Source organism: Mus musculus, chromosome 16 (assembly GCF_000001635.26).
Source record: "Mus musculus strain C57BL/6J chromosome 16, GRCm38.p6 C57BL/6J".
In the NCBI taxonomy this organism is placed as follows: domain Eukaryota; kingdom Metazoa; phylum Chordata; class Mammalia; order Rodentia; family Muridae; genus Mus; species Mus musculus.
The window spans coordinates 20,650,550-20,667,059 of NC_000082.6; the positions used below are offsets into that span (position 1 = coordinate 20,650,550).

At 45.4% G+C, this 16,510-nt stretch overlaps 1 protein-coding gene and 1 pseudogene across 3 annotated transcripts; both read left to right on the forward strand.

Annotated features, from left to right (window-relative positions):
- Positions 1 to 572: 572 nt before the first annotated feature.
- Positions 573 to 12,865, forward strand: Psmd2 (proteasome (prosome, macropain) 26S subunit, non-ATPase, 2). 3 transcript variants are annotated; one of them, XM_030249039.1, is made up of 22 exons: positions 573 to 676; positions 843 to 1,302; positions 1,695 to 1,751; positions 2,044 to 2,208; positions 3,999 to 4,120; positions 4,269 to 4,493; positions 4,704 to 4,862; positions 5,010 to 5,154; positions 5,332 to 5,392; positions 5,994 to 6,140; positions 6,319 to 6,425; positions 6,933 to 7,060; positions 7,425 to 7,512; positions 8,857 to 9,019; positions 9,130 to 9,231; positions 9,408 to 9,553; positions 9,794 to 9,877; positions 11,016 to 11,184; positions 11,267 to 11,361; positions 11,544 to 11,670; positions 12,073 to 12,191; positions 12,514 to 12,865. In XM_030249039.1, exons 2-22 carry the CDS (start codon positions 1,168 to 1,170, stop codon positions 12,694 to 12,696), a joined length of 2,727 nt encoding a protein of 908 aa, XP_030104899.1. In that variant the 5' UTR covers positions 573 to 676; positions 843 to 1,167; the 3' UTR covers positions 12,697 to 12,865. The 3 variants fall into 3 exon arrangements, 2 of the variants coding, with proteins under 2 accessions (XP_030104899.1, NP_598862.1); NR_027485.1 differs by lacking the exon at positions 573 to 676 and having other exon boundaries at positions 1,103 to 1,302; positions 1,603 to 1,751; NM_134101.2 differs by lacking the exon at positions 573 to 676 and having other exon boundaries at positions 1,103 to 1,302.
- Positions 13,187 to 14,589, forward strand: Gm4462 (predicted gene 4462; annotated as a pseudogene).

Genomic DNA, 16,510 nt, shown 5'->3' on the forward strand with positions numbered 1-16,510 from the left:
TCTTTAAGTGTTCTTACAAGAGAAACTTTTTGTACTTCACATAGGCAGAAAACAGACTTAATTTAGGTAGCTTACCAAAACCACACTGCTGGTGCATGGCAGGATTTGTTTCTAATATCATGTTTTGAAAGTTTGAGTTTCCCACATTTTTCCAAGTTTTTATTTCAAAACAATGTATTCCTACAAAATAACTTGAAATATATCCCAACAGCTTTTCATATCCTCTTCATCTGGACTCATCAGCTTCTTGATAAACCTTTTAGGGCACAATTTCCAATTCATCTCCAACATACTAATTGGTATGTGACTGTTGATTATATATATATATATATATACATATACACACATATATACATATACACACATATGTATACATGAAATATACATACTAAATATTTATATACCATACATATGGTATGTGCCTGATATATGTATGCATGTATGTACGTATGTATGTATTCTTATCTGTGATAGAAGTCATAGAAACAGAAACCGGTAGACATTTCCTACAGAGGACTATACGGCTATAGAACAGGCAGAGCAGCAATGGGCTGTTCAATCTCTCTCCAAAGGCTGAAGAAGTCATTGGCAGTGGAAATGGATGGTTATGCCTAGAATCCAAGATCTACACGCATCAGCAGCTCATGTCTGTAATGAAGTTATTCTCTGCTAGAAAGTAAGTTCGAGGCTAACCTGGGATAATAAATAAGTAAATTTCATCTTCACTTTGGGGGAAATGGTTTGCGGTTACTATTCCACAGTAGTAGTGGCATAATTACACCGAAGTCACACAGACTCGGTCAAGACTTGAAGAGTTTTGAGCTCATAGAAATCTCCTACAGAGGACTAAAGCAAGCATGAACATGTATGGACGTCCTGTCTTCAGGATGACCTTCTCATCGTACCATGCATCCAGTTGTGGTGAAGCTACAGGATCGGAGAGCTAGGCATCTCTGCAGTCAGACCACCCTTGCACGCACAGAGACACCCTAACTCAACAGTAGCCGTTCGGGCTGGAAGCCGGAACAGTAATTCCCGTCCTGCTCCAGAGGGCGGGACTCGGGATCCGCAGGGCGCTTCCGGTCTGGAGGACAACGCGCGTGGCCTTCTGGGAAAAGGGGCGGTGCGAGCAGGTGCGCGCGCAGCAGGCCGGCAGTAGTGGCGGAGATGGAGGAGGGTGGACGAGACAAGACACCCGTGCAGTCCCAACAGCCCTCCGCGACAACCCCCAGCGGCGCGGACGAGAAGTCGAGTGGCAAGGAGCGAAGGGATGCCGGGGAAAAAGACAAAGAGCAGGAGCTGGTGAGGCGCAGCCTGGGGAGCCCGAGGAGGAGGCCTTGGGCTGAGTCACTGCTGGCTCGAAGGCCTCGGGCCCGACTCCGTACTGCCCACCGCACCGGGGAGACTCAGGATGGGGCGACCCTTTCTTTATACCCTGCCCGCCCCATTACGCACTGTCACTCCCTGAGGCCCTCACCATCACATCGCGGTTCTTTGGTTATTTCCTAGAATGGCTTCCAAGCAGAGTCTGCCTGGTTCCTAAGGTAGACAGCCTTTCCTATAGGGCTGCTTCCCTATCCCACGCCCTCTTCTTGTCCATAGACATTCACACTCTTCACCTGTCCCGGGGTAAGTGGGAGGAGAATGTGATTCGGGTCCCCACTTTTGATGAGCTTCTTCCCCTAACCCTCCAGTCTGAGGAGGACAAACAGCTTCAAGATGAACTGGAGATGCTCGTGGAGCGACTCGGGGTGAGTCAAGATGTTACTACAGGGGGAGTATAGTTGATGTTTCTCATTTGTTTACTCTATTTCATTTTGAGGCAACAATTAGATACCACATATTAGATATTACGATAATTTGAGGGAAGAGTTACAAAGGGTATTTAAATGGGGTCATGGGTCTCAGGTCATTTACAGGGGTTGAGGCATCATGAAATAGGAGCCAGTTATGTCTTTGACCAAAGCATTGGTTAAGTATGTATGGGTCGTGATGTGGAGAAATGTGACTCCTTTTGGTCTGAGCATTAACATCCCCTATTAGGAGAAAGATACATCTCTATATCGACCAGCTCTGGAGGAACTGAGAAGACAAATTCGTTCTTCTACAACTTCCATGACTTCAGTACCCAAGCCTCTCAAATTTCTGCGTCCACACTATGGCAAATTGAAGGAAATCTATGAGAACATGGCCCCTGGGGAGAATAAGGTAATTCAGAATATGGCTGGGACCTGTCCAGTTGAATAATTCCTTTTTTAATGCTAAGTCACTGAAAGCCTAGTGGACCCCATCTAGCTGGAAAGTTCATCACAGTGAGACTGATTCTCCAGTGGAAAGCCTGAGAATGCTTCTCAGCTCCTTAGAAGTTTCTGCTTCATTATATCTTAAGATTTTCTTAGCACGATGTGTTTCTGACTTAATTTAAAATTTTTATAGTGTGTGCATATATGTGTGTGCCTGAATGCATGTGCTTGTATGCATGTGCATATGCATAAGTGTCACGCCTATGCATGCCTAAAGACCCTCGGTCTTTATAGTTGGTTTTGGGATGTCTTTTTGATTTTGGTTTTTGGAGGTTTTTGGGATGTCTTAATAGGTGCTGGGATTTGAACTCTGATCTTCATGAGCGTGCAGGAAGTCCTCCTAAGTGTTGATCCTTTTCTCCAGCCCCTCTAGCTGACCTCAAACTCGGCTGTGTGGCCTAGACGGAACTTTATTTTATGACCTTCCTCCTCCTCCTGCCTCTATCTGGAGTGCTGGGGTTAGAGGCATAAGCCAGTATGCCTGGCTTTCTAAGGCTTATATTTAATGTCCCTTCTCTCTCTTCTGTCCCATGTACATTCATCCCTTTTATGTCTTTTTTTTTTAAGATTTATTTATTATTATATCTAAGTACACTGTAGCTGTCTCCAGATGCACCAGAAGAGGGCGTCAGATCTCATTACGGATGGTTGTGAGCCCCTTTTATGTCTTAAAAACCCTCAGTTGAGTCACATTTGTCCTGTTGGTGCAACTGTGACCCAGAAGTCTTTACTTTGCAGTGTATTTTGAGTAGCCTCCTAATTGGCTTGCTTTTGTCCTTGACTCCCACATCATCTGCCTATCATACTGCAGTTACAGTGATCTTTCTAGATCATTTAATTTATAGTTATTTAGGTAGAATATTTAAATTATAAATAAATAATAGTAGATAAAAGTAATATTTTTTTAATAAAATTAAAATTCAGTTTTGTATTTATGTGGATGAATGTTTTGCCTCCGTACCTGTATGTATGTATGTATGTGTATCCTGTGCGTGTGATGTCTGCACAGGCCAGAGGCTGGGAACATGTTCCCTGGAACTGGAGTTAGGCTGTTGTGAACACCACGTGGGTACTGGGAACTGAAGTCAGGTCATCTGCAAGAGCAGCATGTTTTTGTAACTGTTGAGCCTGTTTTTCAGACCCCTAGATTATGCTGCTATTATTATTACCACCTTTTAGTAGTTTATTATTGCAATTAAAATTTATGCTGGGTGGGTCTAGAATGTTGAGGCCAAACTAGGCAATATGATGTAATGAGACTGTGGTGTAATGGGAAACACACTACAACCCAAACCCAGATGCATCTGGCTTTTTTTTTTTTTTTTTTTTTTTTTTTGGTTTTTCGAGACAGAGTTTCTCTGTATAACTCTGGCTGTCCTAGAACTCATCTGTAGACCAGGCTGGCCTCGGACTCAGAAATCCACCTGCCTCTGCCTCCCGAGTGCTGGGATTAAAGGCGTGCGCCACCACTGCCCGGCAGAAGCATCTTTCTTTGATTCCCCCATTGTTTATTACTCTTGAGTTAGGTTAGCTTCAGAGGGAGCTAGCAACACCAACTTTAGGGTTTTTTTTTTTTTTTTTTTTTGAGGCTTAGCATGGAACTTTTCTGTATAGAGACTAGTATATATTGAATTTTATAGGTGAATTTTGTGGACAGTAATCTTGATTCTGTAATGGCACATGCTGTTTTCCTAGTGTTTTGCAGCTGACATCATCTCTGTTTTGGCCATGACCATGAGTGGTGAGCGGGAGTGCCTCAAGTATCGGCTCGTGGGCTCCCAGGAAGAACTGGCGTCATGGGGCCATGAATACGTCAGGTAAGGCATTTTCTTTATGGACATGAGAAGGGACTTGGGGTCATTATTCTGTTTGTTTGGGAAACTGAATGTATTGAATCCCCCAGACACTGAATTCCTTGACTCCCAGCAACATGCTTCCCTAATGAGCAAGTCTATCTATCCATAGACATCTGGCAGGAGAGGTGGCCAAGGAGTGGCAGGAGCTGGATGATGCAGAGAAAGCACAGCGGGAACCACTGCTTACCTTGGTAAAGGAAATCGTCCCCTACAACATGGCTCACAATGCAGAGCACGAGGCTTGTGACCTGCTCATGGAAATTGAGCAGGTGGACATGCTAGAGAAGGACATTGATGAGAACGCCTACGCCAAGGTCTGCCTCTATCTCACCAGGTGAGTGAGTACAGGAGAGCAGGTAGCACTCGTCTTCCAGGGAGTCTTAGGGTTCCTCTTGAAGGAAGAGACTTTGTGACTCCTTAGTAATCCTAGAACATGCTACATTGCCTTCTGTATAGTAGGCATTCAGTGTGTATACTTGGGAAGGGATTTAAATAAGTTACATGAGTTGCACGTCCTGAAATTGTACTACTTTTGACTTTGTAGTTGTGTGAATTATGTACCAGAACCTGAGAACTCTGCCCTCCTGCGCTGCGCCTTGGGCGTGTTCCGAAAGTTTAGCCGTTTCCCTGAAGCTCTGAGATTGGCACTGATGCTCAATGACATGGAACTGGTAGAAGACATTTTCACTTCCTGCAAAGATGTGTATGTAGAGAAATTGGCAAAAGGAAAGATGAGTCTGTGTATGTGCTTTGTGTAAAAATCAGAGACGTAGCAGTTTCTGATGCGACACAGAGGCTTTTCTGTCTCATAGTGGCTAAGAGTGAGCAGGTGTGACCGCTTCCCCCACAGGGTGGTCCAGAAGCAGATGGCATTCATGCTGGGTCGGCATGGAGTGTTCCTGGAGCTGAGTGAAGATGTAGAGGAATATGAAGACCTCACAGAAATCATGTCCAATGTCCAGCTCAACAGCAACTTCTTGGCTTTAGCTCGGGAGGTGAGGGTCTCCTCTTGGTCCTGAAGGGTTTTGGCCGAAGTTCTGTCATTCTACCTCCCTGACTAATACCTTTCAATAGACTCCCTGGTTAAAGTTGCTATTCAGTGGGAGAACAGAAGGGACAGCTAGGTAGGGGAGTACTGGGGAAGCAGTTGTGACCCTCTGGCTTTTTTTCAGCTGGACATCATGGAGCCCAAGGTGCCTGATGACATCTACAAAACCCACCTAGAGAATAACAGTGAGTAGCTCTGTGGGCATTGGAGGGACTGTTAATTGTTCTAATTGTATTGGGAATAACAGCTTAGACAACCCATTTCTAAAGCACTTCAAATTCTTATGGAGACATAGATTAATTTAAAGTTGGAGACTGGGCTAGCAAGATGGCTCAGTGGTTAAGAGCGCCGACTGCTCTTCCAAAGATCCCGAGTTCAAATTCCAGCAACCACATGGTGGCTCACAACCATCCGTAACGAAATCTGATGCCCTCTTTTGGAGTATCTGAGGACAGCTACAGTATACTTATATATAATAAATAAATAAATCTTTTTTTTTTTTAATTAAAAAAAATAAAAATAAAGTCAGAGACTGACCTGGGTGGTAGAGGGCACACCCTTTTGATCCCAACACTTGGCAGAGGCAGAGGCGAGTAGATCTTTAAATTTGAGGCCAGCCTGGTCTACAAAGCAAGTTCTAGTACAGCTAGGGCTACACAGAAAAACCCTATCTTAAAAACAAAAAACAATTTTTTAAAATTTTATTTTATTTTTTAAATCAGAGACTTTCTCCCATGCTGTGTTCCTTTCATGTCCTAGCTCAACTGCCTTCCCTCTCTTATACAGGGTTTGGTGGCAGTGGCTCTCAAGTGGATTCTGCACGAATGAACCTAGCCTCCTCTTTTGTAAATGGCTTTGTGAATGCAGCCTTTGGTCAAGATAAACTACTGACTGATGATGGCAACAAATGGCTTTACAAGAACAAGGACCATGGTATAGTTTCATTCGCCCTCCCTTCCTCCCTCCCCACCCCCCTCTTTTTCTTTCCTTGTTTATTTGTCATATAGTCAGATGTTACCTGAGAGGCATCCACAGTACAGTTTCCAGAGGAGCCCTTTATAAGTTTCTTTGGGGTGGACCCTTCTAAAGCTGACAGTCTTCCTTGTCGTAGGGATGCTAAGTGCTGCTGCGTCTCTTGGCATGATTCTGCTGTGGGATGTGGATGGTGGCCTCACCCAGATTGACAAGTATCTGTACTCCTCTGAGGACTACATCAAGGTTAGTCTGGGCAAAGCTTATTCATCGGGGACTTTTTCTTCTCATGTCCTAGTACCTCCTTTTTATTAATGAGGTGTCTTAGTTACTTTCTGTTGCTGTGAAGAGGCACCGTGACAAGGCAGCTTAAACAAAAATTATTTAATTTGAGGCTTCTATACAGCTTCAGGGGGTAGTCCATGACCATCATGGTGGGGAACATGGCAGCAGGCAGGCATGGTGCTGGAGCAAAACCTGAGAGCTCCAATCTGCAAGTTAGAGGCAGAGACAGAGACTGGGCCTCAAAGCCCACCCCTAATGACACACTTTCTCCAATAAGGCCTAATCTCCTAATCATACACAGAAGGACCAAGAATTCAAATATATGTGCTTATGGGAACCGTTCTCATTCAAACCATCACAGGAGGCATGCCCAGTTTCTTACTCCAGATACAGTGCCACAGAAAGGCCCATAGTGTACTTGGTAGTTAAGAGGGTAGGTAGCTTAAAGAGCCTGCTTGCTCTTTGCAGTCAGGAGCTCTCCTTGCCTGTGGTATCGTGAATTCTGGAGTCCGGAATGAGTGTGATCCTGCCCTGGCACTGCTTTCAGACTATGTTCTCCATAACAGCAATACCATGAGACTTGGCTCCATCTTTGGGTAAGGCTTCCCACTGTTCTTTGTTTGTTGATTTTGTTTTTTTCTGAGACAAGGTTTTTCTGTGTAGCCTTGGCTGTTTTAGACCTCACTCTATAGACCGGGTCTCTGACCTAGAACTCAGAGATTGGCCCACTGCCCTGTTTGCTTATTTATTTATTTTTAAAATCTTATTTTCTCCGAGATTGCTTCTCTTTTTGTTAATACCTATCTTATAAACTCTGGAGTAGATATTGCCAAAGACTGTCATGTGCTGTTGAGTAATCTGGCTCCTGGTGAATGTGTTAGTGACTCGTTCTGTTTTTGTTCTTCCTTTCTTGCTGTGTTCCTGAGTATATGTGGGGGACTTTATCTTCTGACTTTTTAGGCTAGGTTTGGCCTATGCTGGCTCTAATCGGGAAGATGTTCTAACACTGCTGCTACCTGTAATGGGAGATTCCAAGTCCAGCATGGAGGTGAGTTGTTGATGTCTAATGGAAAAGGTAGGGGTGGTGTGTTGGGGTTGTGGGACTCCTCAATAAAATCTCTTAGACTTTCAATTTCAAGCTGTGTGTGATGGCTCATGTCTGTAATCTCAGTGCTTGAGGGACTGAGGCAGGAAAAATTTCATGAGTTCCAGCCTAGGCTACAGAACAGTCCCTTTACTCTCACCTTTCCCATCCCCCTACCAAAGAAGGGACAGGAGGAGACAGGCTGGAATTTGAAGCTTAGTGTTGTACTGCTGAGTTCTTCTAGACTCTGAAACCCCAGTCTAGCCCCTTAGACTGTAAGGAGGAAACCTGATGGAGGTGAGGACTAACAGCTAAGAAAGGGGCACGTCCTGGTGGAAGCACATGGAAAGGCACAAACTCCACCTTAGCAGCAAGCAAGGAAGCAAAGAGGAGGAGGACCAGGGTACCACTATTCCCACCCTTCTCTCCCGCCTTAGATCTTGCCCCACTGTCCTTTTCTCTCCTTTTTTTTTTTTTTTTTTTTTTGGTTTTTTCGAGACAGGGTTTCTCTGTGTAGCCCTGGCTGTCCTGGAACTCACTTTGTAGACCAGGCTGGCCTTGAACTCAGAAATACGCCTGCCTCTGCCTCCTAAGTGCTGGGGTTAAAGGCGTGTGCCACCGACGCCTGGCTCCCACTGTCCTTTTCAAGGTAACTCCCCTCATGTTTTCAAATGCTTCCTAATGGGCCCACCCCTTAGTTTCCACCCCTTCCCAAGATTCCCAAGAGCCACCATCTTACACACGGTTTGGGGACATTCTAGATAGAAGCTACAGCAATGATTCTGACTTTTTAGTCATTAGCTAATCTTACGTTTTCTTGCTTATGCAGAGTCTGATTTAATTGCCAAAAGCTATAAGGACTGTTTAGGAGCACGCAAAGCCAGGACTGTTGAGGTTGCAATCAAGCCTCCATGCTGGCAGGACAGAGTCCTTTACCTTTACCTGTGTGCTGTGTGTGTTTGCGTGCTAAATAAGTAATGTAATAACACTTTAAAAGAGTATGCAAATTGGTTAGCACAGTGCCTGACATATGCAAGTACTCACTGATTTTACAGAAATTAATTGCCTGTAAGGAAGTATAACTTACAGTGCATCAGAAGAATTAGGTTTATGAATGAAGTTACCTAAGTAAGCATTTTAATATCTTAACCGTGGTTGGGTATGGTGGCACACACTTTGAATCCAGCACCCAAAAGCAAAGGTAGGCAGATCTCTGATTTCCAGGCTAATCTAGACTACATAGTGAGAGCCTGTCTCAAACAGAAAGGAAAATGTCAGTGTGTGTAATGTTGACTTTCTTATTTCTAGGTGGCAGGTGTGACGGCTCTAGCTTGTGGGATGATAGCAGTGGGGTCCTGCAATGGAGATGTCACTTCCACCATCCTTCAGACCATCATGGAGAAATCTGAGACTGAGCTCAAGGATACCTATGCTCGTTGGCTTCCTCTTGGCCTGGGCCTCAATCACTTGGGTGAGAAATGTTTATCAAAGGCCTGACAGAATTGGATACAATTGGAGGGTTTACGTATCATGCTGAGCTGGATACAAGCCAATGTCCTTTGACTCTTTACTCTCTATTAGGGAAAGGCGAAGCTATTGAGGCCATCCTGGCTGCCTTGGAGGTGGTGTCAGAGCCATTCCGCAGTTTTGCCAATACCCTGGTGGATGTATGTGCCTATGCAGGTCTGTGCCTTACTATCCAGCAACTCTACTTCTCTGTTGGTTCTTTTTTTCTCAGGTTGTTTCTTTTTTGTCTTTCATTCTGCTCTTCGGAGTTTTAAGGCTTCTTGTATTTACAGAGTAAGTTTTTTCTTGATGCTTTCTCGTTTTCTTTCCTTGCTCTCGCTGTCCCACTGCAGGCTCTGGGAATGTGCTGAAGGTTCAGCAGCTCCTCCACATCTGTAGTGAGCACTTTGACTCTAAGGAAAAGGAGGAAGACAAAGACAAGAAGGAAAAGAAGGACAAGGACAAGAAGGAAGCCCCTGCTGACATGGGAGCACATCAGGTGTGGGCCAGCAGGCACTCTGAAAAAGATAGCATGTTGATATGAGAGGCAGAACAAAGTTGAGCTTTGTTTTTGGCCTCTGCTCCTCCCCTGAGTACTGCTACAAGTTAGAATAGCAGGACTGAGTTTTGTCCATGAGGGACAAGGAGTTCCCTGCAGGATAGCTCTTCTTAGATGAGCCTTGGGTGACTCGGTTTTTGTTCTGGAGCTTACTGTAGTTTTGTGCCTCTTGAATTGCAGGGAGTAGCTGTTCTGGGCATTGCACTTATTGCTATGGGGGAAGAGATTGGTGCAGAGATGGCATTGCGAACTTTTGGTCACTTGGTGAGTAGCCCAGAGTAGACTGGAATATGGGGGTAGTAGGTGCTGGGGGTTAAACCTAGGGCCTTATGCATACATGGAAGTGATTCACCACCACACTACACTTTAGTCCTGCCTAATTCTGGTTTTGGTGGCTATTATTTGCCATACGTGCTTGTGTGTAAATGCATAGAGGTGTCAGTCTTCACCTTCTGCCTTCTCTGAAACAGGGTCTCTGTCTTAATCAACACTCTTGCTGTGAAGAAACACCATGACCAAAGCAACACTTTTTTATTTATTTTATGTATGAGTACACTCACTGAAGACAGTGACAGTGTCTGGTGAGAAGAGGGCATTTGATCCCATTATAGATAGTTGTGAGCCACCATGTGGTTGCTGGGAATTGAACTCAGGAAGAAGAGTCTGTGCTCTTAACCATGGAGCCATCTCTCTCTCCATAAGGCAGCTCTTATGAAGGAGAACATGTAATTGGGGCTGGCTTACAGTTCAGAGGTTTAGTCCGTTGTCATGGGAGAAAGTATGATGACATGCAGACAGACATGGTGCTAGAGCAGTGGTTCTCAACCTTCCTACTGCTCTCACCCTTTCATACAGTTTCTCATGCTGTGGTGACTTCTAACTATAAAATGATTTTCATTGCTACTTCATAACTATAATTTTGCTACTGTTCTGAATTATAATATAAATGTCTAATGTTTTCTGATGGCCTTAGGGGACTCCTATGAAAGGGTTTTTCAACTCCCAGAAAGGGTTGAGACCCAAAGGTTGAGAACCACTATGCTAGCCAACTGACAGTTCTGTGTCCAGACCTGCGGGAAGCAGTCAGGCAGTAGGCCTAGGTTTGGCTTCTGATACTCCAAAGCCCATCCCTAGTGACACACTTCCTTCAACAAGGCCATACCTCAACATCCTTTTCAAATAATGCCATTCCCTAATAACCAAGCTTTATGGGGGCTATTTCTGTTCAAACCACCATAGTCTCTTATATTTCTCCTGATTAGCTGGTCCGAGAGCTTCCAGAGCACTAGGACTGCAGATGACCTCATGTTTGCACAGCGGACAGTTTTACCCAGTGAACTATCTCTGCCCAAACTTGTTTCTACCTCTTTTCCCAAACTATTTTATTTATTTTTATCACCAGCTGAGATATGGGGAGCCTACCCTCCGTCGCGCTGTACCTTTAGCACTGGCACTAATTTCTGTTTCAAATCCACGACTCAACATCCTGGATACGCTAAGCAAATTCTCTCATGATGCTGATCCAGAAGTTTCCTATAACTCCATCTTTGCTATGGGCATGGTGGGCAGTGGTAAGTACTTGAAAAAGATGTTGAACAGACTAGAAGATTCAAGGTTCTTTTTCTAAGCCTCTGTAATGTTTCTTGTTTCTAGGTACCAATAATGCCCGTCTGGCTGCAATGTTGCGCCAGTTAGCTCAATATCATGCCAAGGACCCCAATAACCTCTTCATGGTGCGCTTGGCACAGGTAAAGAATAGGTGTCTCCTTTTTCAAGTGTGGCAGTAGAAATATATGTGGTGGTGTAGGAGGGCCTAGGAGAGATACGACTGGGTATGGGATTTTTGTTTGCCTGAGAAGGAACATGTCTCCTCAGATATGACTTCTTGTTTATTAACACTTCTGGTTTGTTTGTTTGTTTTGTTTTGCAGGGCTTGACACATTTAGGGAAGGGCACACTTACCCTCTGCCCCTATCACAGTGATCGGCAGCTCATGAGTCAAGTAGCGGTGGCAGGGCTACTCACGGTGCTTGTTTCTTTCCTGGATGTTCGAAACAGTGAGTTCCTGTCAGAAACAGTACATGTGTGCACAGTGTGCCTTGATTTGCCCTTACCAGGGCCACCGTAGCAATTTAGGATTAAAATCCTAAGTTAACTTTTCTAGGTTCATTGGGCTTGTTGGGGGGCGGGGGTCATTAAACCTTAACTTCTCACACTTTTGATCTGGCCCAAAAGCTTTCAAGATGAATTTACTCCTAAGTGACTAGGAGAAGTTATTTTCAGGTCTTAGGGGTGTGAGCAAAGAGTGGTAGAAGCCCCTTGGGTTAATAGTGGGTGTACAAGGAACAGAGCTTGCTCTTAGGTAATAGTTCAGTGGGTCAGGGCTGCGATAGATTCCTGAAGTCCAGGCTAGGCTTGGCTCGTTGTCTACAACTCGTGTTTGTGCTCTCCTCCCTCAGTCATCCTAGGCAAGTCTCACTATGTCCTGTATGGGCTGGTAGCCGCCATGCAGCCTCGGATGCTGGTTACATTTGATGAGGAGCTGCGACCATTGCCAGTTTCTGTCCGTGTGGGTCAGGTAAGGAATTGGGTAGTTTAAAAAGGAGGACTCAGCCGGGTGGTGGTGGCGCACACCTTTAATTCCAGCACTTGGGAGGCAGAGGCAGGCAAATTTCTGAGTTTGAGGCCAGCCTGGTCTACAGAGTGAGTTCCAGGGCAGCCAGGGCTACACAGAGAAACCCTGTCTCGGGGGGGGGGGGGGGGGGGCTCAGGGTATACCAAAAGAACTTGGACAATGTATATTTAATCCTATTTCACAAAGTGGTGTGGACATTGATGGGGATTGTGGATATTGCTTCTCCCGTTTCTGGAATCTGTACTTCATTATTTTCATCCCACAGGCAGTGGATGTGGTGGGCCAGGCTGGGAAGCCAAAAACAATCACAGGGTTCCAGACTCATACAACGCCAGTGTTGCTGGCCCATGGGGAGCGGGCAGAGTTGGCCACTGAGGAGTTTCTTCCTGTCACCCCCATTCTGGAAGGCTTTGTTATTCTTCGGAAGAACCCCAACTATGATCTTTGAAAAAGTGGCTTCTAGAGACCCTGGCTGCAGCGGAATTTTTTGTTTTTAGCAGGCTGTCCTGCCTGCTATGAGGGGTGGATACTGTTCCAGATCTTTGGGGGAATTGTTACCTCCTGTTGTTTTGTTACTGAGTAAGATAACTTTGTTGAATAAAGACCTTTATCCCCAAGGTCTCTGTCTATTTCCTGGGTGTCATGGTCTGGGGCTAGACTGGAGAGTGGAGAAGATGTGAGGAAGCACTGTTCAGCCTAACACTGAGCCTAAAAGAAACTAAGCTCACTAAAGTCCATAAGAAATTGAAAGATAGCCGGGCGTGGTGGCGTACGCCTTTAATCCCAGCACTTTCGAGGCAGAGGCAGGCGGATTTCTGAGTTTGAGGCCAGCCTGATCTACAAAGCAAGTTCCAGGACAGCCAAGGCTACACAGAAAAACCTGTCTTGTGGTGGTGGTGGTGGGGGGGGGTCTGGTAAAAGAAGTTGAAAGATTTGCTTTTCTCTGTGGAATTACAATGGTGGCTGGGACCCTGCACATATAACCTGAAAACTGGAGGGCCTTGAAGGCCCTCAACGCTGCTCAGTACAGCGGGGCTCAGGTCCACATGCTCTCCACACCACTCCACTTCCACTTTGGCCAAACCAACCGTACCCCCTAATTTCTCCGGAAATTTCCTGCCGGCAAGGTTCCAGCATTTGAGGGTGCTGATGTATTCTGTGTGTTTGAGAGCGATGCCATTGCCTATTATGTAAGCACTGAGGAGCTGTGAGGAAGTACGCCAGAGGCAGCAGCTCAGGTGGTGCAGTGGGTCAGCTTTGCTGACAGTGACAGCCTTCCTCCAGCTAGTACCTGGGTGTTCCCCACCTTGGGCGTTAGGGCGATATGCACCACAACAAACAGACCACTGAAAATGCAAAAGAGGAGGTGAAGCGCATCCTGGGGCTGCTGGACACTCACTTGAAGACTCGAACTTTTCTGGTGGGTGAGCGAGTGGCTGATATCACAGTTGTCTGTACCCTGTTGTGGCTCTATAAACAGGTCTTAGAGCCTTCTTTTCGCCAGGCCTTCCCCAATACCAACCGGTGGTTCCTTACCTGCATTAACCAGCCCCAGTTCAGGGCTATCTCGGGGGAGGTGAAGCTGTGTGAGAAGATGGCCTGGTTTGATGCTAAGAAGTTTGCAGAGAGCCAGCCTAAAAAAGATACCCCAAGGAAAGAAAAGGGTTCACGAGAGGAGAAACAAACCCCAGGCTGAGAAGAAGGAGGAAAAAAGGCAGCTGCCCCAGCTCCTGAGGAAGAGATGGATGAGTGTGAGCAGGCACTGGCTGCTGAGCCCAAGGCCAAGGACCTTTTGCTCACCTGCCCAAGAGTACCTTTGTGTTGGATGAGTTTAAGCGTAAGTACTCCAATGACACCCTCTCTGTGGCACTGCCATATTTTTGGAAGCACTTTGATAAAGATGGCTGGTCCCTGTGGTATGCTGAGTACTGCTTCCTTGAAGAGCTCACCCCGACCTTCATGAGTTGCAACCTCATCACTGGGATGTTTCAGCGATTGGACAAACTGAGGAAGAATGCCTTTGCTAGTGTTATCCTCTTTGGAACCAACAACAGCAGCTCCATTTCTGGTGTTTGGGTCTTCCGAGGCCAAGAGCTTGCCTTTGCGCTGAGTCCAGATTGGCAGGTGGACTATGAGATGTATACATAGCGGAAACTGGATCCTGGGAGCGAGGAGACCCAGACCCTAGTTCGAGTACTTTTCCTGGGAGGGGACCTTCCAGCACGTGGGCAAAGCTGTCAATCAAGGCAAGATCTTCAAGTGAACAAGTCTTGCCTGTTGCCTAGCTGCCTGCACCTACCCTTCAAAGGAGATGGGGGTCATTAAAGGAAACTGAACATTGGAAAAAAAAAAGTTAAAAGTTTTTTGTTTTTTTTGTTTTTTTTCAGGGTTTTTTCTGTGTAGCCCTGGCTGTCCTGGAACTCACTCTGTAGACCAGGCTGGCCTCGAACTCAGAAATCTGCCCACCTCTGCCTCCCAAGTGCTGGGATTAAAGGCGTGTGCCACCACGCCCAGCTGGTTTGGTTTCTTGAGACAAGGTTTCTCTGTATAGCCTTGGCTGTCCTGGAACTCGCTCTATAGACCAGTCTGGCCTCAGATCTTCCTGTTTCTGCCTCCCAGGTGCTGGGATTAAAGCCATGCACCACTACTGCCCTGCTGATAAAGGTCTTTTACTTTCTAAGTATCTAAGTCTGACCTTGAAATTGATACTTCTGCCTTCATGTCAGAATGTTAAGATTAAAGGCCATGTACCACACATCCAGCTTTAAAGAATATTCTAGAGCATTCATCTATATTTGCACATAAACTTTTTTAAAAAAATTATTTAATATATGTGAATACACTGTCACTTTCTTCAAACACACCAGAAGAGGGCATCGGATCCCATTACAGATGGTCATGAACCACCGTGTGGTTGCTGGGAACAACTCAGGATCTCTGGAAGAGCAGTCAGTGCACTTTTGAGCCATCTCTCCAGGACCTGTACATCAACTCTTATAACTACCCTTCAAAGGATTTTGTGTACTCCTCCAGGCCCATCTTCTGACCTTGGCTAAAAGACGCCCAAGACTGTGAAGTTCCACTCCTTTCTAACTTGATATATCCTGAGAACTCCTTTCAGGCTGCTGCTTGAGCGATCTGGTCACGTTAGCATCTCTGCTTGACTTTGACCTCAGAGTGATAGGGATGGGGAGCAACCTACTCCTGGGAAGGCAATTGCTCCTGATGGGCAGCGCTACTACAGGTTGAAAGCACTAGAACAAAGTTTACAGCTAGTACAAGTGTAAATCCACTACCCTGGGGCCTGGTGTCCTGCAGATGTGTGTATGTCTAACAGTGGGCATAGCACATGGTCCTACCAAACAACCATAGGTAATGTTGACCCAGCACTTAACCTCTGAATACTGTCTAGTACTAAGTAAATGCAATACACGTTGGAAGAATAACTTGTTTGTGTTTCAGAGGCTGTTGCAATTTCAGAGGTGAGTATAATTTGGGAGAGGTTGATAACTTGCTCATTGTCACATGAGAGGTAAGAGACTAGGATTGGTATCTGAGGTATATCTCGTGCCCTTAGTCATTATGGTAATATGTCTCTAGGATTTAAAACTTGGCCTCCTTGGTATGTGTGTGTAGGTTTGTTTTGTTTTGTTTTGTTTTGTTTTTGTGTGTAGTTTTTTTGTTTGTTTGTTTTGTTTTGTTGAGGTAGCATCTCTATATAGTCCTGTCCTGGAACTCCCTATATAGACCAGGCTCAAATTCACAGAGATTGTCTGGGTCTCTTCAGTACTGCGATTAAAGGTGTGCATGACAACACTTGATTTTTTTTTTTCAATTTTGTGTATGGATGTTTTGTTTGGGTGTGTGTGTAGTGGTCAGAGGTGGTCAGGTCTCCTGGAACTGGATTACAGAGCTAGGTTATAAGCTGTTCTATTGGTTTAAGGACTCAGATCCAGGTCGTCTGGAAGAGGAACCAGTTCTTTGAACCACTGAACCATCTCCCATCATCCCTGTAACTCAGAATCTTAGCTGAGAAAGCATCAGCAACTTCAGGTCTCTTCAGTCATCCATCACCTTGTTCTCACTTGGCCCCATGTGTAAAAGGTTTAATCCTTGGATATCAGTAAGTCTGTTGTGCCCCTTCAATATAACTGTTGTCTGAAAGAGCCTCTGTTATTGTCTGATAGTGATCTGATTAGTGCCTTACTGGATTTCTAGATGTAGTAACAATAAGATCAGTTAGGGCACTGGGAGGCAGAAAC